The 25,907-nt window shown below is 37.4% G+C and overlaps 3 protein-coding genes across 5 annotated transcripts; 1 reads left to right on the top strand and 2 right to left on the bottom strand.

Annotated features, from left to right (window-relative positions):
• Positions 1–1,003: 1,003 nt before the first annotated feature.
• On the top strand, positions 1,004–9,289 carry hps1 (HPS1, biogenesis of lysosomal organelles complex 3 subunit 1). Of its 3 annotated transcripts, none has more exons than XM_023327965.1 (18): positions 1,004–1,151; positions 2,232–2,396; positions 2,492–2,614; positions 2,974–3,116; positions 3,206–3,314; positions 4,417–4,577; positions 4,700–4,802; positions 4,889–4,973; positions 5,058–5,113; positions 5,191–5,358; positions 5,976–6,155; positions 6,367–6,434; positions 6,527–6,664; positions 6,789–6,854; positions 7,771–7,915; positions 8,321–8,434; positions 8,605–8,687; positions 8,767–9,289. In XM_023327965.1, exons 2-18 carry the CDS (start codon positions 2,280–2,282, stop codon positions 8,927–8,929), a joined length of 2,022 nt encoding a protein of 673 aa, XP_023183733.1. In that variant the 5' UTR covers positions 1,004–1,151; positions 2,232–2,279; the 3' UTR covers positions 8,930–9,289. The 3 variants fall into 3 exon arrangements, with proteins under 3 accessions (XP_023183733.1, XP_023183732.1, XP_014325205.1); XM_023327964.1 differs by having other exon boundaries at positions 1,004–1,161; positions 6,358–6,434; XM_014469719.2 differs by having other exon boundaries at positions 1,005–1,151; positions 6,358–6,434.
• A 165-nt stretch (positions 9,290–9,454) lies between these two features.
• LOC102227685 (lactosylceramide alpha-2,3-sialyltransferase-like) lies at positions 9,455–14,946 on the bottom strand. The gene is made up of 8 exons (XM_023327966.1): positions 14,805–14,946; positions 14,409–14,574; positions 12,353–12,479; positions 11,931–12,268; positions 11,464–11,650; positions 11,236–11,376; positions 10,792–10,941; positions 9,455–9,886 (listed from the first exon to the last, which is right to left on the bottom strand). The coding sequence occupies exons 2-8, from the start codon at positions 14,555–14,557 to the stop codon at positions 9,800–9,802; spliced, it is 1,179 nt and encodes a 392-aa protein (XP_023183734.1). The 5' UTR covers positions 14,558–14,574; positions 14,805–14,946; the 3' UTR covers positions 9,455–9,799.
• Positions 14,947–17,293: 2,347 nt separating this feature from the next.
• morn4 (MORN repeat containing 4) lies at positions 17,294–24,905 on the bottom strand. Its single transcript, XM_005801554.2, has 5 exons — positions 24,826–24,905; positions 23,450–23,523; positions 20,578–20,692; positions 20,392–20,501; positions 17,294–20,297 (listed from the first exon to the last, which is right to left on the bottom strand). Exons 2-5 carry the CDS (start codon positions 23,514–23,516, stop codon positions 20,149–20,151), a joined length of 441 nt encoding a protein of 146 aa, XP_005801611.1. The 5' UTR covers positions 23,517–23,523; positions 24,826–24,905; the 3' UTR covers positions 17,294–20,148.
• Between the last annotated feature and the right edge of the window lie 1,002 nt (positions 24,906–25,907).

The raw sequence follows: 25,907 nt of genomic DNA, 5'->3' as shown, positions 1-25,907 counted from the left end.
GTGTGTTTTGCTTCTATACTAGGAGAGTTTGAAAAAAATTAAAACTCATAAATCTGGATGGATCTACAGATACCTCGCAAAGACGTTCAGACATAGAAATATGGTTTTTAATTTGTGTCCATCAAAGTATTTGAAATAAACTTTACTGAACAAGCTGTGCTCACTACTCATCAAAGGATAACCAAACTTCAGTTCACTAACCCCTACAACAATTTTATTCAAAAAAGTCTCCTTTTTAACAGGACCTATACATTTTTGGGACTATGTGTGTGACTATTTCTGCATGAGCCTGGTTGCATGCCTGTTTTGTTTGAAGAAAGCAGAACGCCAAGAAAGAAGCAGATGAAAGAAGAAATGTTCAGACCAAACTGGGCGACTTATCCGCAGCAGTTGTCTTGGAATAAAACCAGCATGTTAGCTATTTAGTTTTGCCTGCATAAACTGATGACTATCATGAATCCATCAGCATCAAAGTTAATACCGCAAATCGTTTGACCTATACCCTGCAGTGAAAGCAGATGAACTATGAATTGGTATTTCAGCCCTTTCCTATCAATTGATCACAGCATGTGACTGGAACAGAACTAAAATAAATTATGAATCAGTTATCAGTTAAAAAAAAACTTATAAAAGAGATGAAAGCAAAATCCCGACTTAAAATTTATACTTAATGATATTCAAGGCAATCTAATTGTTAGATGAGCTGCTACTGTTAGTTAATTCAATGCAAGAAAGAGAAAATCTAAGGGTGCCTGATGACATTTAAAGTGCAAGAAAGCAAGCATGTGTATTTTACATTTAAGTAGACCTACCACATTGTAACATACATTTTTCAGATTCAGCATGAATATATTTATGAACAATTATTGCGAGTCTTAAAGTATTAAAGTCTTTAAATTGACTTTAAAACGCAAATATCTGCTGTGAGAAGCAGATAATTGCCGAATGATTATGTGATAAGTTGACTTGCCATAACACATTTCCTGGCCGTGAATCGTGGCTGCAGTCACATGAGTGCGTTGCGCTTCGGTCGAAAAGTGCGGAAGAAAGCGATGAACGCAAGCTGTACCTGCAGAGAAAAAGCAGAAGAAAGCTGGACTTTTCAGCAGCAGAAAAGGACGGCGATGCAGAGACTATTCAGAGAACCCAGAGTGAGTCAATGTGAGATCAACTAAAAGTTTCTGTCCGAGCAAAATGTCAGGGAGAAGTAAATGAATGGAGGAAGTTCGAGTGTTGTATTAAGATTTTATGTAAAACTTGACAGATTGGGCCATACAAGCGCTTTGTCTGTAATATCGCTATGCTTTTTGGCATAAAAAGTGATGTGTGCTTGATGGGAAACGGTGAACTTTCATCTCAGTCAATAGCAGATCAAGGTAAAAAATCAACAGTTGTGGTCTCATTGCTTCCAGTGCTTGTTGACATGCCTGTCTAATGAGTCAGCACAGATGACTGTCAAAAGTGTTTTTCACTGGAGTTTTCTGTTACTCGCAGACTTTGTGACTTAAGTTCCAAGCACTTCATTGGTAAGTTTGGTCTTTGCAGTGTTGAAATTTGACTGCATAATCCTAAAGTTCAAAATGATTAAGTATGATTATGCTAGGAGAGCGGGAGTAGCAGATGATACTTAAAAGGACAGATTGAATTTAATGTTTGCGGGATTTACATAAAGGATGATGTGTAACTCTTATAGAGCCGCTTTTTGCATGTTTGCATTGGTGTTTTTATGATTTATCTTCAGTGATGAGCTCCTCTTTTAAGGTTTGAAAGCCTTGTTACCATTGCCTCATAATTGACTTCCTTTACAAATTCTGCAGCTTAGTCAAAAACATGTATTTTTAAGATGCATTCTTTTCTGCTTAATTTAAAATAACATAAAAATTGCTTAATATTGTTAATGTTGTAGTTTTTAAATATATTTTATTTTTGTTGCAGACCAAAAACTGGACTTTTAACAAAAAAAACCCAAAGATTTTGGCTTTTTTTCGCTAAAAATATATGGGTTTTTTTTTGTTTGTTTTGGTTTCTTCTGTTCATGTTCTTGCCTCTATCTTTTTCCCCACAATGTAGAAATAAAAAAAAAAAAAAACATAAAAAGAATATTACAAAAGTTTCATTGATGTTTCCACCTGTGAAACGCAACAAACCAGACATCTGCTTTTCCTCCCAGTCAGCTGTAAGTTTTTCACCATTACACTTTCTGCTTTTCTTCCTTTTTTCTTGTTTTACAGTGTAGCATCCTTTTTTGAATATTTGACGGGAAGACGTTTCTGGTCCAGATGAAGTGCTTGTTGATAGCCAGCGAGAGCGCCGAGGTCCTCTTCCACTGGAGTGACCGGGAATATCGCCAGAATATCCAGGAGAAGTATGGGGTCTCTCAGGAGGAAGGCGAGGGGGTACGGAGAAGGACAATAAATCCTTCTTATTTAATTGCTTCTAGTGAAGGCTTACAATTACTCTCATTCATTTTATTTCCAATTCTTTGTTTCAGCTTCCTGCCTTTGAAGACATCTTGAGCACTTTGTTCGCTCCCATCATTATCTCCTGCAGCACCTTGGAGGACAGCTACACCTCTTTCACCACTGAGAACAACCACATCTACGTCCTACACCAGGTAATATCCGCCCATCCTCCGTCCATCATGACACAGTTACATAAAAAAATTATATCGGCTCTGACCTGTGAACTTTTATGCTCCAATTCTGAAATATTTGACAATAGAAAGCACTTATTCATTAGTGACCTGAATGAATGCCTCTCTTCTAGCGAGGCGTCACGTTTGTCATGTGAGTGGAGTTAAAGAGTCAAGCCAGGCTTTGTCCCCCTGTGGCACATGATCGGGTTGCACCGTCAAAACTTAGCGCCATTTTCAGAGAACTCCAAAGCAGAATAACGTCACAAAGCAGCTCTCATTTTGCATTGTCTTTTGCACATGGAACAAAAACCTAATCGAGCTGCGTTGTGCTCCTTCAGTTCGACGAGTGTCTCTACATCGCTGTGAACGGGGACGGCGAAGAAAAGGAGGACGACCTGAGGAGAAAATTGTACGTGCTGAAAAAGATGGTCGAGGTCATGTTTGGCATGGTCACGCTCAGTGGGAACCTCCTGAGGAAAGAGTAAGAACGTCCAGCCTCTTTCATGTGTGCTGTGGACTGCGTTAGGGTGGATGTGTGGCTAACGTCTGATCCATTTGGTTCCCCTTCAGACTGCGGCCTCAGGACACGGAGCAGAGAGCGAGGCTCTGGAACTATCTGCAGAGCCTGCTGGAGACCTACAGCCTCCTCCGGGAGAACGACCAAAGCTTCTTAGTGGAGGTGGAACGCCTTTTGCTTTTGCTTCCCCTTTGCCAGAAGGGGACAAACGAAACATAACTTCAGACCTGGAATGTAGATTTTTTTTGCCATTGTGAATGCAGCTAAGCTAAGCCTTGATCAGACTAGTCTGAGCATTTGTTCTGATTAGTAAATAAAGGTTTCTACTGGCTGGAGCAAATCCAGGATTCTTTAAATTCATTCATTTCTAAAAGAAAGTGTTTTTTCCCTCATCTGAAATGTTCCTTATTTAGTTATTTACATATTTTTCCTTTACATTACTTTAAACAGCAAACGTATCTGAATTTCATCTGGATTGTTCTTTAGTTTTCACACAGATCTTAAACTAGAAAATAATTTTTTCATTGTTTCATACTTATTTCTTCTCTTTACAGAATATGTCTGTAGATTGAGGGTCAGGATTATTACTCCACCTTTCTAAAAGATTTAAAAACTATTCTTTAATTGTGATTGCTTTTCTGTACATCTTCACTTCATAATTTTGGTGGATTTAAATTAGATGGGGGAAAAAAATTAAGTATACAAATTAGTATAATGTCATTTGAAATGGCAATTAATTTTGCCTGCTAATTGAACATAAACTGGCCACACCATTATACTACCTCCACCATGTTTTATTTATTTTTTTATTTATGTATTCTGGACTAGGATTTTTTTTTAAAAGTTAAGGAAAGACAAATAATAGAAGATCTAAAATTGGTGATGATATTAATCAACATAAGCAATAAATAAAAACAAATACACAGAATTATAAAATCCAGACAAATAAATAATACAGTTATTACGATAAGTTAAACTGGCCACTGTAATACAGCAAAGACTTAGACAACCTATAAAAGCCTATCTTTCTCACATGTCATTAAAAGCTTTTTTTCCTGTTTCTCATGTTTTAACTTTTTACTAAAAATAATCTCCAATATGTGAATATCTAAATAAATGCTGGTAATTGTTTTGGAGTCAAAGTTGTAACTTGTGGTCTGCCTCTTTTTTGTTTGTGCAGAAGAAAGCACTTAACTTCACCTAACAGTTTTTTTCCGTAAGAAATAAATTGAAGTCCAATCGTTTCATTTCCTCTGTCTCTCAGGCAGTGGAGCGGTTGATTCACCCGCAGCTCTGTGAGCTGTGCATAGAGTTCCTGGAGCGCCGCCTGGTCCAGCAGCTCAACAGCAGTGTGGAGCGAGCAGGAGAGGAGGTTCTGCACGCCTTCGTCCTCGTTCACACCAAGCTGCTCGCTTTCTACTCCAGGTTCATGCTTTCATTGAAAACGTTCCAGTTGTTTTTTTTTTTCATACCCTGTGCTGCCAACTTTTATATTTGCATTTTAATTTATTTACATATTTGCCAACGCTCTGCTTCTCTCACTGCAGCCGCAATGCGAGCATCCTCTCCCCCTCAGACCTGCTGGCCCTCATCGTCATGGCACAAAATATGTATCCCAGCAATGTAGATCTGGACGACATGAGTCCGGAGGTATCGAACGGCCTATAACTTCTCAAACAGTTGCTTGTTTCTGCTGTTTTCTTTTTTTCTTCACCATTTTCTGTTTCTCTGTGAAGGATACTGAGAGCACATCTGGTTCTGGTCCTGAAAGTTTTTATACACCAGAACCTTCCCCCTCCAGTAGAAGCTCCAGTAGCTCGGGTGAGTTATTGAGTAAAGTAATTTTATTTGTGCTAAATTTCTCGCTTCCGTCTTGAGGACTGACTTTGTTTTTTGGTTTACTAGAGAAAGCTGGCCGAGGAGAAACTCCTGTGTTTGAGTTTGTGGACCCAGAAATCCAGGTCAGGATATTATTCTCTACAAGACACAAAGATTGTAATTAAAAGTGACACACTTTAAACTGCATTAATGTCTTTAGATGGCAGAGGACAGCTTGCACACTCTGGAAATTAACCCACCGGACCCTGCGAGCCCTCGAAGAGTTTTCCTCGAGGTATCACACAAAGATGGGCTGTATCCCATGATGCCTCACTCCATGTACTGCCTCTCACTGTGGCCAGGCATCACACTAGTGCTGCTCACCAAGGTTTGTGGTTACATTAAAACAAAGCCTGTTTCTCTTTAGTTCTTTAGTTGCAGCAAAGATGTTTGTGACACATTGTAGATAGGTGTTTAACAGACATTGTATGCAATTAACACTGCAATGCCATTGAAATACTCTTTAATTTTTAAAGTATTTTATTGGGATTTAGCAACACTTGGTTGTTCATATTTATAAAATAAAGGGTCCTACTTCAGTTTTTTTTTTTTTTACACAAAAAGTCTGGCATTTGTATTCTGACATCCTGAGTCAGTATTTCCTAGACTACATTTCAATGCCATTACAGCTGGAAGTTTTTGTTGGTGTGTCTCTAGAATCTTTGCACACCTAGAGAGAAATGTTGGCCCACTATGCAATGCAGAAGCATCCTCTGTTTCCTGACTAAATAACTTTTAATTGGCAAATGGTTGCACTGAATATTATTTAGGGATGTTAGAGTAAATAGCTTTGTTTTTGGAATTTCAACACTGGTAGCATTTTTCTTAAACTTAATTATATATTATGAGAAAAAGGGGGGGAAATGTTCAAGAGGTAAGATTATTTCTGAAAGTTACTATATATCTAAAGACATCTTGTATTTGCCCTCTTGTCCCCCATGTCAGATTTCCTCCAGTGCACTGGCCATCTCGGTGTACAAGTACTTGGAGGACTTTGACAAGCTGGAGAAACGATTACACGAAGGCCATGGAGCTCCCGCTTCAGCCAGAAGTCCTCTGAATATGCAGGACATCCGCTCCAAAATGGACAAATTCATCAAATCTTTGGAGCCCCATGACTTACAGGTATATGTTACCAGTTTCAGACCTTGTCATTTCATTGTACGACCTTCTAAATTATAATGGGAAATTTTATTTGTTTAATCATCATAATTTGAACTCAAAAGAACCTCCCTAGATTCCTTACTTTTATTTAAAAGAATCACATTTAGGTCTTCCGTTTTCATTCTTCGAGATCAAACGAGAACATTTTCTAATTCTCTCCCAGTATGCGCAGTTACAAAATGTCTGGGCAGAGTTCAAGAGCCGAGCCTTTTCCAGAGCAGGTTCTGGATTCAACAAAGAGTAAGTCCTCTGCTGTCCTCTGGTGGCCAAATATCATTAAAGCAGAAAGTGTCTATAGTTCTTTTTAACGTTTTAATTACTGTGTGTTTTAGTCTCATCCCGTGGTGTAAGAACATGAAGACCCAGTTGTGTGGAATATACAGACAGTGTTTCCTGACTGGTTCTTTGTCTGCTGATGTTACTCATCGTCTCTCTGCTGGTCTGCAGGAACGAGCCCAGGCTATGGTTCGGTGAGTCTCAGCCCATTGAAATGTTTTTTTTTTTTTTTTTTTGTCTCAGCACTCTATGTGGGCACAAAGGGACTTCAGGTTTTCTTTTGGTTCGACTCATGTATTGACACTCTTCTTCTCCTAGAGAGAAACTGGTGGACTGGAAGGACTTCCTGTTGGTTAAAAGCAAACGGAACATAACCATGGTGTCATATCCTTTTCTTTTTTTAAATGTTACTTTTCCCCTATAGGTCTACTGACTGCTTTGTTGTCTATTAATGGTTATGTGCACATCATATTGATAAACATCTTTTGGTAATGAGCACATGAGAATTAAGTTTTTCCAAAACAATTTTGTGTATTTGTTCTCTCTTAAATGTCAAAATGTTGCTATATCTGTTCCAGGCCTGTATGAGGTGTTAAGGTTGGAACCATCCACTCAAACTGTCATTACAACCAATCTGTTTGGAGTCTAGGGGTAAAGTTAGAGGTGGGACTCTGTGGCATGATAGTGTTCAAATAGTTTCCTGTTGGTTATCTACACAAAAATCCAGTAAATTAAAAGATCTCACTGTCATATGGGCTTTCTATTTGGTTTGGGAAAATGAGTTGATTTCATTCTTTTCGTAATCTGGAAAAGGTCAAGAGTATGTAGAAAAAAAAAATATTTGTATTTCTGTATTTCTTTATTCTTATCCTATAACTTGTTTATTTTATCTATAAGTTGTGGCTTTCTAATCTGGTGCCTTTACTTTCTTATTGTATAATTTCCCGTGTTCTTCCTTTCCATGTGTCATTTGTTCCTTTCTTGATTGTTATACCTTTCTTCCCTCCTTTATGTCCTTTATTATGTCTCACATTTTCTTATTTTCCTTCTCTTATATCCTTTGTTTTTGCTTTCCCAGTTTCTTTATAGTGAGTATTTTACGATTTTATATTTTTAAGTGATCACAAATCTGAAAGAACCCTTGAAAATCTTGGAAAAAAATTTTCAGTTTATTTAAAAATCAAAAGAAAGAGTAAATTATTTTAGATTTCCCAGAGCCTGAGGGCTAATTTCTGGACTACTCCCCTTGTAAGACCTGGCTAAACTTCAAAAATGTGGATCTTGACTAAGCTGATCTCACTTATCTGGAGGATTTCCCAGGCCTCGTTCATTTTATCTGCGTGGACCGAGCGACTGGCCAAATGATTGCTCCATCACTCAACATCACAGAGCGCACTACGTCGGAGCTGGGGAAGGGACCTGTGGCTAATTATATTAAAAACAAGGTCAGACAACCTCTGCTTTATTTTACTACATGAGTGTTTTAGATGGAAAACGACACTATGATCATTTAGACCAATGGACTTAAAAAGTAAAGATCTTAACAATCCTTTTACATCAAAACTAACAAACAAAAGACTCTTTACACTGGCAACAGTTTCACAAAATGTTTTCATAGTTTTATCTTAAATAAGAAGACTAATGACAGCTCTGCTATGAACTAAATACACACTGTGATGTTAATGTAGTGAAATCAGAAAGAAGTGTTTGCAGATTTTGCTTGTTATCCTTTGACTGATTGAACATAGTTTTTTCTCTTGCCTTTGTGAAAGGCAGAAATATTTTGCCTGTGCAGTAACCACAATTGCTTTCTTTTTCACTTCTGTCTATCTTTTGACCTTAAACTGAAGGTATGGGCCTTGGTCAGGACAACCCGCCGCTATCTGCAGAAGGGTTATTCCACCGTCACACTCCGTGATGGAGATTTCTATTTCTGCTACTTCCTCTGGTTTGAGAATGAAACAGTAAGTTACCAATTTTTTTCCCCCCACTGAACATTGGACTCAATTTAAGGATGGATTAATCTTTTTTCTGTGCAACAAACAATTAATTCTATTAAATGCTTCCACATTTTTGGCAACTTATGTATGCATTAGCATTATGCTACAAAATCTCTATATGTCTGATCCATCAGGGATACAAGTTACAGCCAGTGGACATACCAGTGCTAGCTGACGACTCTCCACCCATTGGGATGCTCGCCTATGACTACTACAAGTAAACAATCTTACCCTGAAATGTAAGGAAAACTCAAGTGGCCTTTGCTCGGTATTAACAGAAGTCATATTTTTCACAGTAGGCTGCTGAGGTACTACAGCAAGAACCACAAGGGGGAGAATGTGAAGTGCTATGAGCTGCTGACTGTCCACCTGGGGGTCATCCCCACAGAGATCATCCTCCAGCACTGCAGGCAACTCGCAAGTAAACTGTGGGAACCTTCACGCAATCCGCTGCTGTAGAAAGATCATTACACTCAAACTTAGAGACAAAGGTTTCAATCCATTGTTCCATCAGGAATCAGAAAGAAAAGCAGAACCCACATATCTGCCTCACAGTTTCCTACTCTTTTTTGTTTTTGGTATTTTGTGTTTGAAGTTCTCCAAATAATTTATTAGAAGCACTTTTTCACTTAGCACAGGCAACCCGTGACTTTAATCTACCCCATCAAGTTTGCATTCTTGAAAATTTGTTTCCTATTGATTAGTCATGCACATGTACATAAACAATGTAACTTTTTTCACCCTTTTAAAGTTTACAGCATTTGTATTTTACAAATGTACATACTGTACATTGTGACTAATATAAATGAACAATCCAACAAGTAGTTGCTGAGTGTCTTTCCTTATGAATAATTTAAACATTGTTTTACTTGCTTCCACTCTATTATCAAAGTTATCATAAACACATGAGGTTGTAGCAACTGGCATTGATTGGCATTGTTTAGAGATTCTTCCTGAATCTTACACAAAGTGCACAAGAAGCAGTTTAGAGGGATTTTTGTTTCCTGTAGAGAAATACAACTAGCAGCAAAGTTGTATTCTCTATTTTATTGAGTCTTTAGCAAATAAAATTAAAACATAAAACAGAACATGAACATTCAGGACATCACACAATGTAGTCTTTTTCTAAATATCATCTGTATAATTGATACTGTTCTCAAATTAACTGCTAAAAATCAGTCCTTTGACATAGCAATGCTAAGTTAGTTGTTTAGAGACTGGGAGCATTTTAAAGGTCATTTTGCAGTGTGGAGTGCGTTGTGCACAGCTTACAATAGAGGAAATAAACTCCCAACCAGAAGGGGGAGTGCATGCAGACTTAAGAAAAATTCAAAGAGCTCCTGTGAGGTCAGTCACAGCTCCTGAAGCCACCAGGTCCCTCAGGAAGAGTTTCTCAGCGCTAACGTCGTGCACCACCTGGAAGATTTTAAATAAATGTCGTTGTGGACAAAATGTGAATTCTTTGGTCAGTAACCCTGATAGGGTGGATTTGGACAAATCTCTTAGGGATCCTGGTATAGATGTGTACAAAGCCTTGAATAGTAAATTAATGTATCTGTTTTCATTGCATTTTCATAATTTCACTGTCATAATTTGAGGCCATTTATTTAGTGGGGGGAAGAAATTCCCTCTGAAGAAATTATAGTTGACAAAATCATCTCTCAATAATTAGTACCCACAAAAACACCTAAAAATACATTTTAGACATGAGCAGTTTTTAAAATATTACTTTACTTTTTGAAGTTCTTGAGAGTTTAAGAACATTTCTAGTTTGTGAAACATGTCTTGTTCTGAAACTAATGGTGAATAAGTAGAAAAGCGTCTGTGGAAACTGTTAAGTAAGGTGTAGGTGCTGTGTTGCATTAGGCCCTTTTCTAACAAGCATAAGCCTTGTTAGAAGGCTTATGCTTGTTTTCCAGACAGAAAAAAACCTTGCATGGCCATCTCACCTCTAAATGCTCTTAAAAATCTGTGAGGTGAGACGAAGAGCAGACTAAATAAGAAAGCACTTGGGACTTTTGATTATTTACAGAAAACGTGTAAATAAGAGTGATTAAATGTCTCTCTGTAAGCCATGTGAAATATTGCAGGTGAAAACTTAGTAATTATTGTGCTATGACCAAACTATCTCCAGCAGGGGTACTAATAATCTTTCCTCCAGTAATTTTCTTTTACAACGTTTTGTCGACACAGAATTTTTATGCAACGAATAAGTGAACTTTTCAGGCTGGAATAAAGGATAAATCTATCCTAAGGCTTTTTACATATCTTTCTGTGGAATCAGCATGTTTGCCCACATCTGTATGTCAGTGTAAACGTACTTGAGCTTTCATGGCACCCATGCGTATTGCCTCGTAATAGTGGAGCCTGGCCTCTGGGTGTTGCATGTCATAACCAAACCCTGCAAGGCTCACATGGTCACACATCTGCAGAGCCATCACCACGGCACTGGCACCTAATGTTGGCACCATCTTTGTTCAGAACAGAAAATGACCTTTGATTTATTTCATAAAGCAAAACAAGATCTCAAACTTCACCGATAATTTGAGAGAAATTCTTTAACATGGTAGCAAAGAATACAAAATAACACCCTTTTGAAAATAAATGTTGCTCATCTTTCAATCAGCTTCTTGGATGGCTCATCAAAATAATTTTTTGTTTCTGTTTCAAAGCAGTTGTCATTGGTAGCAATACAATAAATTAAACAAATGCAGATGTACCACACGTTTATGTGAAATAAATAGACAAATTATTTAGGAACTTACATTTCCCTGTTTCTGGGCATATCTCTGTATGACTTGCCCTGTCTTGTGAATGATATCTGGATGGAGAATCTTGAAGCTCTCTGGTTTCAGTGGAATATCGTCAACTACCTCCCTCCAGAACCACATTTTGGACCAGAAGCTCTATAGATGACAAGCAGGATAGTAAAAATGTACAATGTACCAATAAGAAACTTGTGCAGTATAGTTGGTATTCAGATGTGGGCTAACCAGAGGCTGCTTGGTTATTATAGAAGTCAGCCAGTCCAAGTCCAGGCTTTTAAAAGCCACCAGAGCGATCATGGAGGTCTTTTTGTACTCATCGGCCGAGTGAGGTGCTGCCTCTGGGTACATCAAGCGGATGGTGGTGCGTGACCCAGCATCTCTCTCAAATCCAGGGACTGGAGCATTATTCATCCTGGAAACAGGCATAAACCCCCAAAATTTCAAGAGCTGCATCAAAACAGGACTTTGTTCCAACAAATTCAAAGAAGGGCTTGGTGTTGTCAGTGAAATTCAACAAAACATTTAATTAGGGTAGCTACAAAATTCCAGTTCAGAGAAATTTGTAAAATTAAGAGTACTTAAAACCTAAATTTGCAAGAAGTATGAATAGGTCAGGGGTCATTGGAGGCTCTTGAAATAATTGTATGGCCCCCAGTAGCAGTTCAAGAATGGGACAAATTTGAACCACATACCTGATAATGACATCATATTGATCTATGTGAGATCCAAGATGGCTCCCGTGAAGAATGCCTCCATTTCCCACCACCACACATCGCCTGCACTTGTCTTCTTTACACAAAGATGGAGGCAGACCAGGCTGAGGCATAGCAGCAAGGGCCAGGGCCAAATGCTCTTCACTTCCTTGGAGCCCCAGAGGAGGGGTCAGATTCCATGCCTTGGGTTTGTCCTGTTGAACAAACACTGGGATGTCCAGAAGGCCTTTAGAACAGGACAGCGACTTGAGGTGGTCCAGACCCCAGTGAGGCTGGCATGGTCGTAAAAGCAGGAGGGCTGATCGATTTAGTAAGGCCTGAGGAGAAGAGGGCACAGTAAAACATCTTCTTCTGCAAATTTAACAAAGATCTTGTTAATAAGATATAACATGCATCTTTACCAAATCTTTGGGATACTGGTAGTCATCGCTGTCTGATGACACATTATTTAAGGGGAAATATGCAGGAATCAGAATCGCCAAGTAGAATCCGATCAGCAAGATCAGACTAGTGGCAAGATTCTCCTTCCTGTTCAGAAGACAAAATGGGCCATCTGTAATAGCAAAAATGTAAAGGGCAACCATGTTCTTCCATCTGCAAATGTCATATCTGAGTTGACATGTCAGCTAGTCTGACAAAAATAAGTCCATCTGTTAAAATTACAGGTTGAGAATTTGTTTCTCTTTAATTAGAGATACTCGCAAAAATATTTTGACCCTCAAAGTTTTTGACATTTTATCCCATTATAAAGTGGGATAAAATCTAATAAAATTCAATGAATTTAATGAGATAGACCAAAAGAAAGTAGTGCATACTTATGGAACAGCTCTGATCCGTTTTTCAAACGTTTTGTATTTAATCTCCTCAGAGTCAGTCCTTTGTAGAATCATGTTGTTTTGCAATTATACTTCACATAGCTGTAAGTGTTTTGGGGTGTGTCTCTACCAGCTTTGCATGTCTGGATACTAAATATTTGCTAGTAGTTCTTTTCAAAACGGCTTAAGCTCAGCTACATTGGAAGGATAGACTATGTGAACACCGATTTTTAATTTTTGACACAGATTCTCAATTAGATTCGGGTCTGGGCTTTGACTGGGCAATTCTAACAAATGAGTGCACTTTGTTTGAAACCATTATTGTCAGCTCTAGCTTTATGTTTCAAATTATTCTCCCATTTGAAGATAAACTTTGTTGTCAAATTCTAGTCTTCTGTGGGATGTTTTGTGGTGGCGCAGGAGTTAAGCAGTGTGGCACAACCCACATAAGGATCCCTTAGTCCTCGACGCGGCTGTTGCAGATTCGATTCCCGGCCTGGCGACCTTTGCCGCATGTCTTCCCCCTTCTCTCATTACCCACTTTCCCGTCAATTAACTATCAAATAAAGGCCACTAGAGCCAATAAAACCTTAAAAAAAATCTAGTCTTCTGTGACCATTAATTTAGATAGATTACTTATTTCTGCTAAACAAAAACATCTCAACAACTTGATGCTGCCACTAACACATAGCACCATGGGAATGGTGAGTTCAGGGTGAAGAGCAGTGTTAGCTTTCTGCCACAAAGTTTGGCTTGTTTTCTGAAATGTTAAAGTTAGTCACAGATGAAGTTACACATAAATGGAGTCTATTTATGAACAAATGTATTAATTTGATTTAATTTAGAGGTGTCAGAGTAAGTAAATCTGAAAACAAATGCATGCCACACTTTTCATAACTGCATTCCATTTTCAGTCTACTCCATTTTTTTTACGTTGTGTAGGTCTATTACATAAAGTCCTATTAAAATTCAAAATTGCAGGTGTATTATAAGAAAAAATACAAAAAGCTTTGCAGAGGCACTGTAATGTATTTATTAAAAGCATGCCTAAAATTGAATGGGTTCCTCACCTTTCTAACACCGAGTTTTTCCAGGTTGTAAAATGAAAGCCCTCACTAACTTTCTCAGATGATCACAACCATGATCACAGCCACACCTCCACAGCTCAGATGCTGATGACCACAAGCAAAGTAGTTTTCGATTTGTAAAACAAACTTTGTTTTGTCCCATTTCCATTTTCTTACGTCATGTCAGATTAGTCAGGAGTAGGGTATGGAAAGTTTTCATTCTTCTACATGACCTCAGTGATTGGAATGTAGAAGTATGATTTTCTAAAGCAAACTCAAGTTACTTGTCTTGATGTTTGCCTGTTGGTTGTTATATTGCTGTATATAAAATTTATTCAACAGTCCGTGTAACTTAAGATTGGGCTTCAGTCAACCCTGAAACCGTTTATGCAAATAATCATCAGGCTCATCAACATAATTGCTTTTTTTAAAAAAGAATTACTGTGGAGAATTCTAGCAAAATACCCGATCTATCACATTAGATCATTTTTAGTATTATTTAGAAATAGAATGGGTCCAGAGCCCTCTGCAATAGTTTTGAACATAACCTGTTTTCTTCTTTGGAGGACTTGTACCTGCTTAGGAAAAATTCCCTGGACTCCGTTTTTAATATGTTTTGTTGTTTGTGACACACAGTTGTTAGTGTTGAAGTCTCTGCAGCCACAGGCAGCAGTGGAGCGCCATCATCTGGATCTTCTACACTCAGATGGTTCAGCGTCACCATCTCTCTGTTTCTTCCACCTTAAACACACACAATGTGTAATGCTGACTAATGTGCCCTAAATCATTAAACATAATATTAAGGAATAATTTATCTCTACTTTTGAGACAAGATCTGTAAAAAGAATCACTCTCCCCGAAGCTTACGACAGGGAGAGTGTCATGTTACCTATTTTATACTCAAATATGAGCTGACGCTGCCTGAGACAAGAATCAATTTTATAAACACGTAAGAACAGAGTGCAACTTACAGCTTTCCTCGAAGAGTTGTCAGCTGATTTTTAACTTTCCTTTTCCATTGCTGAGAAATAAGCAGAAGAGTGTACGGTCAAAATGGCTGAAGTTCCTTTTTTACCTGACTGAACTCTGCCTCTTCCCTCAATAGCCCTGGTTAATCATTAACATGTCAGTCACACTCCAGCTGGAAAGGGGATGAATAAGCATGTGTGTGTGTCATCAGCTATTCATCCAATAAAATTCAATATTTAAATGTGAATAAGCATGTATGTGCGTGTGTGTCATCAGCTATTTATCCAATAAAATTCAATATTTAAATGTGAATAAGCATGTATGTGCGTGTGTGTCATCAGCTATTTATCCAATAAAATACAGTATTTAAACTTAAAAAAGGAGAGGAGGAGAGATGAAAAGTGTGATTAGGTATGGTGCTGGAAAAAAGTATTCACCCCTCACAGATTTCTTGCTTTCTTTTTTTTTTTTGTCACACTTGCTTCAGATTTTTCGTCTCATTTAGATTTTAGACAAAAGGAGAGAAGAAAAAAAACATTCCAAACCAACATGGTTTATGTGAAAATATATTTCACCTAAATATTTAAATCATGACTTTGATTACCTGCAATTTGTTTGGTTCAGTTTCACTGGCCAAATGTCTACAAAGGCCTGGTTAAACGTGAGGAGTTTCATTCACACGATTCAAAGCATGAATGGCTATGAGGCCACCTATAGATGAAGAGTCATGGTTGCCCAATAGTAGGTGTTTGAAAGACAGAATCCAAAGGCATTTTTTCTGTTTAACATTGTTTCTTCATTTTTAATGTAAACTGTTTCCTTTATCCTCTCTAAAATGTGAATGTCTTTCAAAAAGTGTAACTGGTGAGGTGTGGGTGGAAACCTGAATCTTAACAAGTGGAGCCGTCTTGTCTGTGTCTTGTTTGTTTAGCCAATGTTATGTTCTGCAGTTTCACCTGGTGCTTGTGTGACACCCTTCAATTGCTGCCATGGGCAACTCAACCGTATAATCCATATCAAAAAGTGTGACTGTTTGGGGCCAATCTTTGTCTGAGAGGTTTTTTTATTGAAATGCAATGGGAAGTTGTGTTTCTCAGAGTACTCAAGCCACATTGTTCTTGTGCCTTATCTGCTTTTGATGCTTATTTGATTAAGTTATGTGTTTTTTGAAATTCCTCAGTGATTTGACCAAAGCCCTGAAAGGGTTTCCCCAAGTTTGAAGGACTTGTGCTCCTTTTATCCTTGAGGACATCTTTTCAGCCCAATCGGGTGGAGTTATTATGACCAACTGCTTAAAGTCTATTGGTGATAACATTCAAAGAGCAGATACAGCACAGTTTCTGTACAATTTCTGTAAACTTCAATGTTGCCTCTTTAATTCCTTAACCACTGTCTTCTACTTATCCAAGATTGTGTCACAGACCTAACAGAGCTAAGGAAAAGGCAGGCATCTTTCTCCCCCGCATTTCTCTCTAGCTCATTCTGGTTTGCATGCCAAAAGGTATCAAATGTCTCTGAAGTGAGTTTTTGTCTTCCCCATGGTCTACTCCAGTGGCATAGGGCCCAAAAAATCCTCCAAAGGTCCAAGAAAGATCCAGTGTACTGTGTCTTGTACCTCTGTCCTACCATATGACTAAATGTTGATAAATTAACTATAATTACATGGGCAAGTCAGTGGAAAACCTGCAGGAACTGAAACATTGGAGCTGGTCTACTTGATAAATTGGTCATACCCTTAAAAGATTTAAATGTGATACTTCTTACATTTTTACCTAAAAGTTTGTTCTGATCAGTACTGAGAACTATCTATCAATAGATAATAAAACAATAGAAAGGAAATATTACTATTGTTTGAAAATATATATTTTAATTATAGTTAAAATGTGTTTTACATACTCAAATAAGTCCAGATCATTTTTATTTTATTCTGACACCTAACAGAACCAAACCTGCCGTTGAAAGAGAGGTTTGTTTCAACCACGGCTGTATGTGATGTGTGCAAACTATTCATTTTCATTATCAGCCCCACGCAGTATTTCCTGTTCCAGACAAGACTGGTCTAACTGTCAAGGAGAGAGGGAACACAAACCACCCACAACACAGGGTTAGGAATCAGATAGTTCTTCAAGTCTATATAACTCTAAAACTGAGACCCAACAACACATTAGCGAAGAAAAGCACCTGACAAAAATTCATTCTTATCTACAGAGCTCCTAAGTGCTTGACATTTTTAGGTTTCTCCCTTGCAATTCATCTGATGTATAAGCTGCATGCTGCTGTGAGCTGATTTTATTGAGATGAGAGGGGGATGGGGAAACTTTCTCACTGCGATGCAGCCAAAATTCAGAGAAACCTGTTTATCCATGAAATATTGAGGTTTTTTCAGTCCCTAATTCATAATCCAGCTCCTGTGCTAGAGCTCAGCACTGACCAATAATTGATGTTTTGTTGCTTTCTCGAACAAAGATCAAAAACTCGGTGAGAAAAAATGTTTCTTTTTACAATACACCCTTTATTAAATACGCCTCCATGATACATAACCAGGCGAATTCCAGGAAATCAGTGGATGCTTTATTTAAAGACCACATGGTAACAATCCTCAAAAAGGTAACACCATGGCAACAAGATATTTTTATTTTACCAGGCAAATCAAATTGTGGACAGGCACATTTGTAAAGCACCATTTGTTTCCAGATGGAAATGGAAGCATGACTCTTGTGAGATCAGTTGGGGAGGGAACAAATCCATTTACACATGCAGCATACTTTAAATGTGCAGCAAAATAGTGTTACTGATACCAAAACAGGTCAGAGTATGTTTTTTAGTCTCTTTTTCAGTCTTAAAAGTTGTCATAACAAATTATGACAACTTCACATGATGTGAGAAGTTGTCACACATTATGTGACAACTTCACATAATCAAGCTTGAGAATCAAGAGAATCAATCAATTCTTTGTTCACAGAATGTAGCAGTGAAAATGTAAAACTTTCTAATCTGACTTCAGAAATAACTGAAACCAAATATTTCCTTGTTTAATCAATGGGTCAGTTTTTGTTCATATGTACTTAAATTCCAGTTGAAATTCTCTTCATTGATTTGTCTTTACTATCCAACTCTAAGGCCTGTTTGTTTGCACTACTGACCATTTCAGGTTTTCATACTTCTTATATGACATGGTTGTTTTTGGTTGAAGTTTTGGAGGCAACACTAGAATAAATAATGTCTACTGATGTGTTGTAAGGCCTGTTAAACATTCAAGTATACAGAACACATAATAGCTGTGATCAGCTGTAATAAATTATGTGTCAAAATATCAAACATGATAAAAACACAATTTTCCACTAATTCAGACTGCTTAAAATTAAAATTGATACAGTTAGATACAATTGATATTTATACTCCTTACACACATTAATAAACAAGTACATACATTTTTTTTCATTTAGCTGCCTAAATTATCTAGGTCCATAGATTCAACACAAGGTGCTGGTGAGAAAGTTACATTCAGTCACCATCAGAATGTGCATCAGATTAATTGTTGGGTTTTTAATGATGCAGTAGGGCCACTCTTTTTCCATGTTACAAGTAGGCTTGTCGCAATAAGCAATCAATCAATTAATCCCAAGATAAATTAAAACAAACTCAATAATTTCCATTTGCATGATTTATTGTTTTCTCTTTTCTCTCTCACTTTCTACCAAAAACTGGATGACAAAAATCTTCAGCCTGCTGCATTGGTTTCAAATAGGCCCCATTTTTTAGAGAGACTTCATAAATAATTTCATTTGTTGTTTCTGTTGCTTGGTTTATTTATTTTCAATATTTAAAATGTCTTTGAATTCCTGTGTTTATTAAAATTTAAAGTTTGTTGATCTTTGAGAATGTGCTCTTGCATTTTTATGGTATTTTCACTATATCTCTTGTAAATGGTCTCAGAACAATATTATCGTTTACTGTAAAAACGTCTGGGATAATTTATCATCTAGCAAAATTTGTTATCATGACACACCTAGTTGCAACAATACAATGATACAACAAATGACGACAATGAATTTTAAAACAAGAACTTGGGCAAGTTTGAATTTAATGTAAACTTTCTCTACAGGATTAAAAGTATACATATAATCCCACTAATATTTGGAAAATTGTCCTTCAACAAGTTGCAGAAAAGCTTACAAATTGTCATTATGAAATAGGGACTGATTCAAAAGCTAAATGTTCACCTGCTTTATGCATTTTTGTTTTGATTCCAAATAAAAAAACAAAACTGGCTTTGGAAACTAATAAAGCTGGTTAAACGTTTCACAAAAATCCATACACTGAGTACAGAGTGGTCGCCAGAAAACCACATGATTTAAACAAACTCTTCCATGTTTGATAGAAGGAGTCAAACATCCAGCCAGAATTGCACCAAGAGTTTGCTGATGAAAATATATGTATATATTTGTGTTTCCCCTTTAACAAACTAGGATATAGCTGAGTAAATATTAATGGGGTAAATGTGTGTATTATTTTTATTCTGTTTTCAGCAGAGAAAACCCACAACAATAAATTCAATATTCTTTATCCAACTCTGGTTTCTCAAATTCATTGAAATTGTTTGTTGGTTGGACGATCATACGTCCCTGAATTCATGCTGATGATGACCGTATGTAAACCTCTGAGCTCCACTGAATGATTCTAACATGTTGTACAAATGTGGAGTCATGGTGATCTTCTTTCCCAATAATAATAATCATCAAGAAGAAGACTTGCAAATGACAGAGTTAAAACCATCCTTAATCAGGCTTTCAACTCCTTAAACTGACAGGTACCTCAAGGCAAGTCATGCAGTGAGAATGTGAGGAGAGGGTGTTGTTCATCATCTGATTATTTTATGAACAAGCATGTGATTGTGTGAAAATATCTTTAAGGCAAATGTGAATAGTTAAATATGTACATTCTTTTTTTAACACGCAGCCATGAGTTTTCCTTTATTTTCTTTTACTAAATTTTAAGCTATTCTAATAAAAACAGTATTTTTAAAAAGTAATTTCTCTAATCAGCAGCAAAATGATTGGCTATAGAAAGAAACAGACACATTTTATGGTCTGATGTCAATATGAAAGACAGCAGCTTTCCCTGCTTACATTACTTAAAGGTGTGCTTCACGAAGTTCTTCATTTCATAGAAAGTCATCCAAAAATGTTCAAATACATTTCCCTTAAGTCACTTTAAGTGTGGACAAGCAGACAAAGAAATGGTAAAAACCAGACAAAGAGAGGTTGTGAAAGAGAGTGTTCACCCTTAAGGCCCATCTGGAAGGTGCTGAAAGTTTAGTCCTAACACCTTTATGGTCTGAGGCAGTCATAGCGCCAGGCTGTGAGCGCTGGAGGCTGAGGCCTGAGCACGCTGCACCACTCCAGGACACTTCTCCCTTTTCTGCAGCTTGTGGTTTTGAAACAAGCCCTCATTTCGTGGAGCACCATGAGTTCCATCAGGGAACGTCAATAGCCCTGCAGACACAGATACACTGGACTATAACCAACCACAGGCACACAATATTGACATTCCAATCGATTTGCTGTTAGAGCGGTGTTATGCACTTACCATATCCCTCAACACGGCCATCTTTGAATTCTCCTTCGAACTTCATGCCATCGAATCGACTAAAGATTCCTGAACCTTGAAACTTTCCGTGAGCAAATTCTCCTTCGTACCTGTCATGACAAAAAAATGTGACCAGGTTGTCTTTTGTAACCTTTGTGAGGGTTTAACTATCATTTCTCTACACACCGGGATCCGTCTGTAAAAAGCAGCACACCCGAACCGTGAAAGAGTCCATTCTCAAACTGGCCAGTGTAGCATGTTCCATCCTGAAACTTGAGCTGGCCTAGGCCATGTCGCCGACCTAGAATAATGAACCATATACTGCTTAATGACTGGAATAGCTATCAATGAGACACATTTTGCTGTTACTATTACGTTTTATTGGTATTTTATGTAATGGACCAACACAAAGCAGAGCATTGTTGTGACATGAAATGAAAGTAATAGTGTACAGATCAGTTTACATTTCAATGTGATCTGTAAAGTGTGTGGTGTGTATGAATTAAGCCCCTCTTGAGTGAATACTTTCTACAGCCAACTTTTGATTACTGCTGCAAGTCATTTGACCATTTCTTGTTTGCAAGGCAGTGTTATTTATGCAAGGCCAGGCCAAAATTATTGTAGAGCACCTATGACTATCAATGTAGTTATCTGTTTATAAGTCTTGCCAAAGATCCTCAATTGGATTTGGTACCATTCTTTTACTGGGCCATATGTTCCTACCTGAGCCATTCTATTGTAGCTCTATATGTTTAAGGCTACTGTAACATAAAACTATCTTAGTCTGAACTCCTTTGAATCTTCTAACAGGTTTTCTTCCATTAGTGCCTTGTATTCATCTTCTAAACAAATCTGACCAGATTCCCTGTTCCTACAGCTTGAGGAGTCCTCAGAGCAAGATGCTGTCACCAGGTTTAACAGTGGGGATGACAAGATTTTTTCTCCACCAGTAGAGTTTGTATGTATTTTGCAGAAAGCTCAACTTTATCATCATCTGTCACTTACTTTCACCCATTTTCTGTGTCTCCTACATGACTTGTAGAGAACTGCAAGTGTATTTGTTTCAACAATTTTTCAACAATTCCAAGTTTTCTTAGCTCTCTTCTATAAACACAGCTTATGTGGAGTGCAAAACCTAATAGTTGTTGAGTCAACAGATTTGCCCTGAAACCTGGCTCTCTGTAGCTTCATCCATGGACCACTTCCCTGCTTCCCTGCTGAACACTCTCCTTTCCTGCTGTATTGGGTAAGTGGGCAACCATGTCTTTACACTTCTGCTATTCTCACACCAGACAATGGATTACACAGTGGTCTGTGAAGTTTAGAAGGGCTGAAATATTGTTTTATAACATTGAATCAATTTGAACCTCTACGTAATTTTAACTCTGACTTGTCTGATAAGTTTCTTTGTCTTCATGATGATGCTATGACCTTTGAAGAGTTCACAGAAAAGCAGTACTTACACTCAAATTAAGTCACACAAAACAGGGCAGTATTCACTAAATAGGTGACTTTTGAAGAGAACTGATATCAATGGGTTTTATTTAGTGATATTTGAGTTAAGGAGACTGAATACAAATGCACCCCAAACTTTTAAACTTTTCATCTGTAAAAAAAAAAAGCACCATTTTGTGTTGGGCCATCACATTAAATCCCATAAAAAAACATATTTAAACTGAAAAAGCTTTAAGGATTACGCTACCTTGCAAAATACACTACAATACTATATTTAAGTAATTTGTTAGACTGCATTTTGCCTGAATAGACATGTTTGTGTGTTTTATTAAAATAAGTTTGTAATAAAGAAAGGGAACTGTTTTTTTTCTCAGTTTTATTTCTTGGATATAAACAACCTTTCCCCACCTCCTGTGAGATAAAGGTTTACAGCTAAATTAGGAGTCCCATCTGCTGACTGTGTAGGTGGGACTTATTGCAGTCTAATCCTGCATGCTTGCACTGATTTCCACTGAAGGACCCCTGCTAGGACACAAGAAATGGAGTTTACTTCCACTTAGTGATTCAGTAATGAATCATTTACAACTTGGCTACAATGCAACATTAAATCTAATAGGTAAACTGAATCTGGTGTAAAAAGATGATAATTCTTACTCCTTAAAAAAATACAGGTAAAGAATAAGCAGAAGAAACGGACAAAAGTGTGTGTGTGTGTAAATTAATTGACTGGCTTTCTTTTTAGGACTCTCTTCAAACTCCCAAACACTCCCACTCTATAGTCAGGTGAAAAGAGGATTTGCTTGCACTCGGGGTGACCAATGGCAGCTAATTGGGATTTATATAAATAGCTTGAACCTATAAGTGGATGTGCATGTGAGAGGCTTTAAGCATATAAGTGTCATCATCATCTTCCCCAGGTATGAAAACTGACTAAATTAAAAATGTTAAGCCTAAAAAAGAACCAATCAGGGTGTTGCTTAAGTTTAAAAGACCTAGAAAACTACTACATGTTTCTGGTCAAGTGTTTTAGGACAAAGTTCTTCAGCCAGTTAGTCCATAAGGTTTTTAGAAAGCAACAGTTTCAAAACTGATACATTTTCCACCACACTGTTCCTGTAGCTGTATAGAGCACAAAGTAATGCATTACTGACTTTCCACAAACTGTTACTCGTAATTACAGAAGAAAATTAAGAAAATGTGGAAATTTGAAAATAGTGTAGCCATTTTCTTTCTTTTAAAGGTAACACTGTTTTAAAACTACAAGCGGCAAACTATGACCAGCATGTCTTCTGTTTGCATCTGATGATGAGTTTATCAGTTAATTAGCTGACAGATAAACCAGCTAACATCAATCTACTATTTTTGTTTTACACTATAAACAGCAGAATGCCAAAAAAGGTATAGTATTCTGCTCAATTAGCAAGCTTATTAGTAATACTAAAATCTGAGGATGGTCATCTGTAATAACATGTAAATAAATACTTCCTAAAGTTCTATAGTTAACACCATTAAAACCGATGACACAACCGACTTGTTTCAGTTTTGTTAAGAAAGCAGGTTTAATGTTGAATTTCTGCAGGACTGTGAGAAGGGATTGTCTCACCTTCTTTCCACTCGCCGTGGTACTCCTCTCCACTGGCATAAGTAAAAGATCCTCTGGTCAAAGTCATGGTGTTCCTATTTAAAAGACACAAATGCACCCCATTGGATAAGAACTACTTCTTAGCGATGTAAAACTGATTACTAAAGTACAACTATTATGAGATTTTTTGCCTTGCTGTTTCTTTAGGACAAATGGTCTGTTTTCTTTTTTTACAAAGCTCTTTTAAAAAAAAGAACAATAAAGGTCAAACTGACAATAGTCATATGCAGAAGTGGTATTTTGATATGGCTCAACCTTCATGGCGCTATTTTCTCGGAGAGAAAAGATACAGATGGACTTAACAAAAAGTTGTGTTTTTTCTTTTGCTATTTGTCACATTCAGTTGATAGAGATTACGCGGGGGTGTCGAACTCCAGTCCTCAAGGGCCGGTGTCCGGCAACCTTTAGATGTGCCTCTGCTGCACCACCTGAACAGAATAATTAGGCTCTGGAGAACTTATCTACACAAGGAGGAGGTAATTAAGCCATTTCATTCCGGTGTTTTGTACCTGTGGCACATCTAAAAACTGCAGGACAGCGGCCCTTGAGGACTGGAGTTTGACACCTGTGGATTAGGGGTTGTAAAAATAATCTAGCTTTACAAGACTAGCCAGCCAGTCAAAGTGAAATTTGTATTCAATTTAGATTCTTGCTACATTTAAGGGCTATCTCACTGTTTTTAGAGAAATTTCACTGTAGGTGATAATACTATTATAATAATTATATTATTAATTACAAAATCTAAAATACAACAAATCTATAAAGGGTATATATATATATATATGCCAACTAGCTACTAAGGCGTGTATGCCAAATCGATCTGAGTCCTTATATTAAAAGGATGAAGACACCTTAGCACCTGTTCTTGCAACTCTTGAATGCACAGAGTAGCTTTTGCAAAGCAAACGCTGAGGCGGTATCCCTTTTCCAAAGCTGAAAGCTGCACACAGGACCAGTGACTATACAAATGCACGTTAGCAAACCACATTACAGCATAATCCACCTCTTATAACAGAGATTTCATTTTTAAAACAAATAAATGCCTTGCGGGACGACAGTCAAGGGTAATTTCACCCTAGCGGCCGCCATCAGATAAATAATTAATCACACAAAGACAAAATTGTCCCCACGCAATATTAAAACTATCTAGCTAAAGCTGTCAATCAGTTTCGATCAATGCAACCCTGTGTAGCTAGATGTTGCTGCAAATGCCCTCGTCTTTAATAAAATCCTAGCCTATTCAAATTTTAATAAAGCTCATATTTACAGATTTTTATCTTTCTCTGTGACTGTAAGAGGCACAGAGGCTAGGCACCTAAAGGTAAGTCTTTATTTACCTTCACTCACAGCCTGCTCTCTCTGAAGCATCTAAACCACCGTGTACGACAGGAGGGGCGTAAATAAATGAAAACACCGGCTGATAAAAGAGATGGCGCATTCATGTCCTGCCTGTAAACTCCGAACGCGTAAAGGAAATCTCAAAATCTCTTGAAAATATCAGAAGTGAAAAATATTAAATTAAATACTTTAAGTTCGTTATGTATTTTTCCAACAGTAATTTAGTGAGACCTGTTTTGTATATAGCTATGGCTTGTCCTTACTTTAATTTGTAGAGAACAAACATGTACGCTCCAACTGTCACTGAAAGCAACATTTACTGATGGTGCAGCAGCTGACAGGCTGGCAGAATACTTGTATACTGTAAGAGCTTTTCGCCATTTTTTTCTTAAGCTCATTGATTTCTTCTGTGCTTACCACAAGCACTGTATATAGGGGAATCTCTTTGTTCATTCTTAGTGAGTATTGTGCTGCATTGAAAAACCTCAATGCTGTTAAACAGATTTCTGGTAAACATCGATGTAAAAGACCAGAACTTCTAAAATAAATCTTTCCCCACATCTTTAAATTTGATTGTGTAAGTGTGAGGATAATTGTATTGCTTCAGGATAAAATACAACGATCAATTGTTATTTGACAGTGTGGAATAATATAAATAGAATAGACATGTCCTTTATTGTCCCTCAGAAAAAAAATTACATAAGTGCTTGAAATCATTATGAGATAGTACCCTATCTCTTTTTTCAACTTACAATAACATCTTTGGAAAATAGAATTCCTAGGATGACCCCTCAACTCGGTGGACAGAAAACCTCTGGATGTCTCCCACCCACATTAAGCTGTTGCCCAACTGGAGACCTCCTTCAGTGACAGACGGCTATCCTCGGTGCATAAAGAAGTGCTACTGCAGATCTTTATTCCCAGCAGCTTTAAGACTTTGTAACCATTGTGCATCCCAACAAATTTAAGTCTTTATAACCCTGCTATCCTGTGCTGTTTTTCTAATTTCAAAGAACAACTGTTTGCACTTCTCTGTAAGCAGACATCTTCATTTTATGCCTCTAAATTAACCTACTGAGCT

Source organism: Xiphophorus maculatus, chromosome 22 (genome assembly GCF_002775205.1).
Source record: "Xiphophorus maculatus strain JP 163 A chromosome 22, X_maculatus-5.0-male, whole genome shotgun sequence".
Classification (NCBI taxonomy): Eukaryota; Metazoa; Chordata; class Actinopteri; order Cyprinodontiformes; family Poeciliidae; genus Xiphophorus; species Xiphophorus maculatus.
This window is presented reverse-complemented; position numbering and strand designations above follow the sequence as displayed.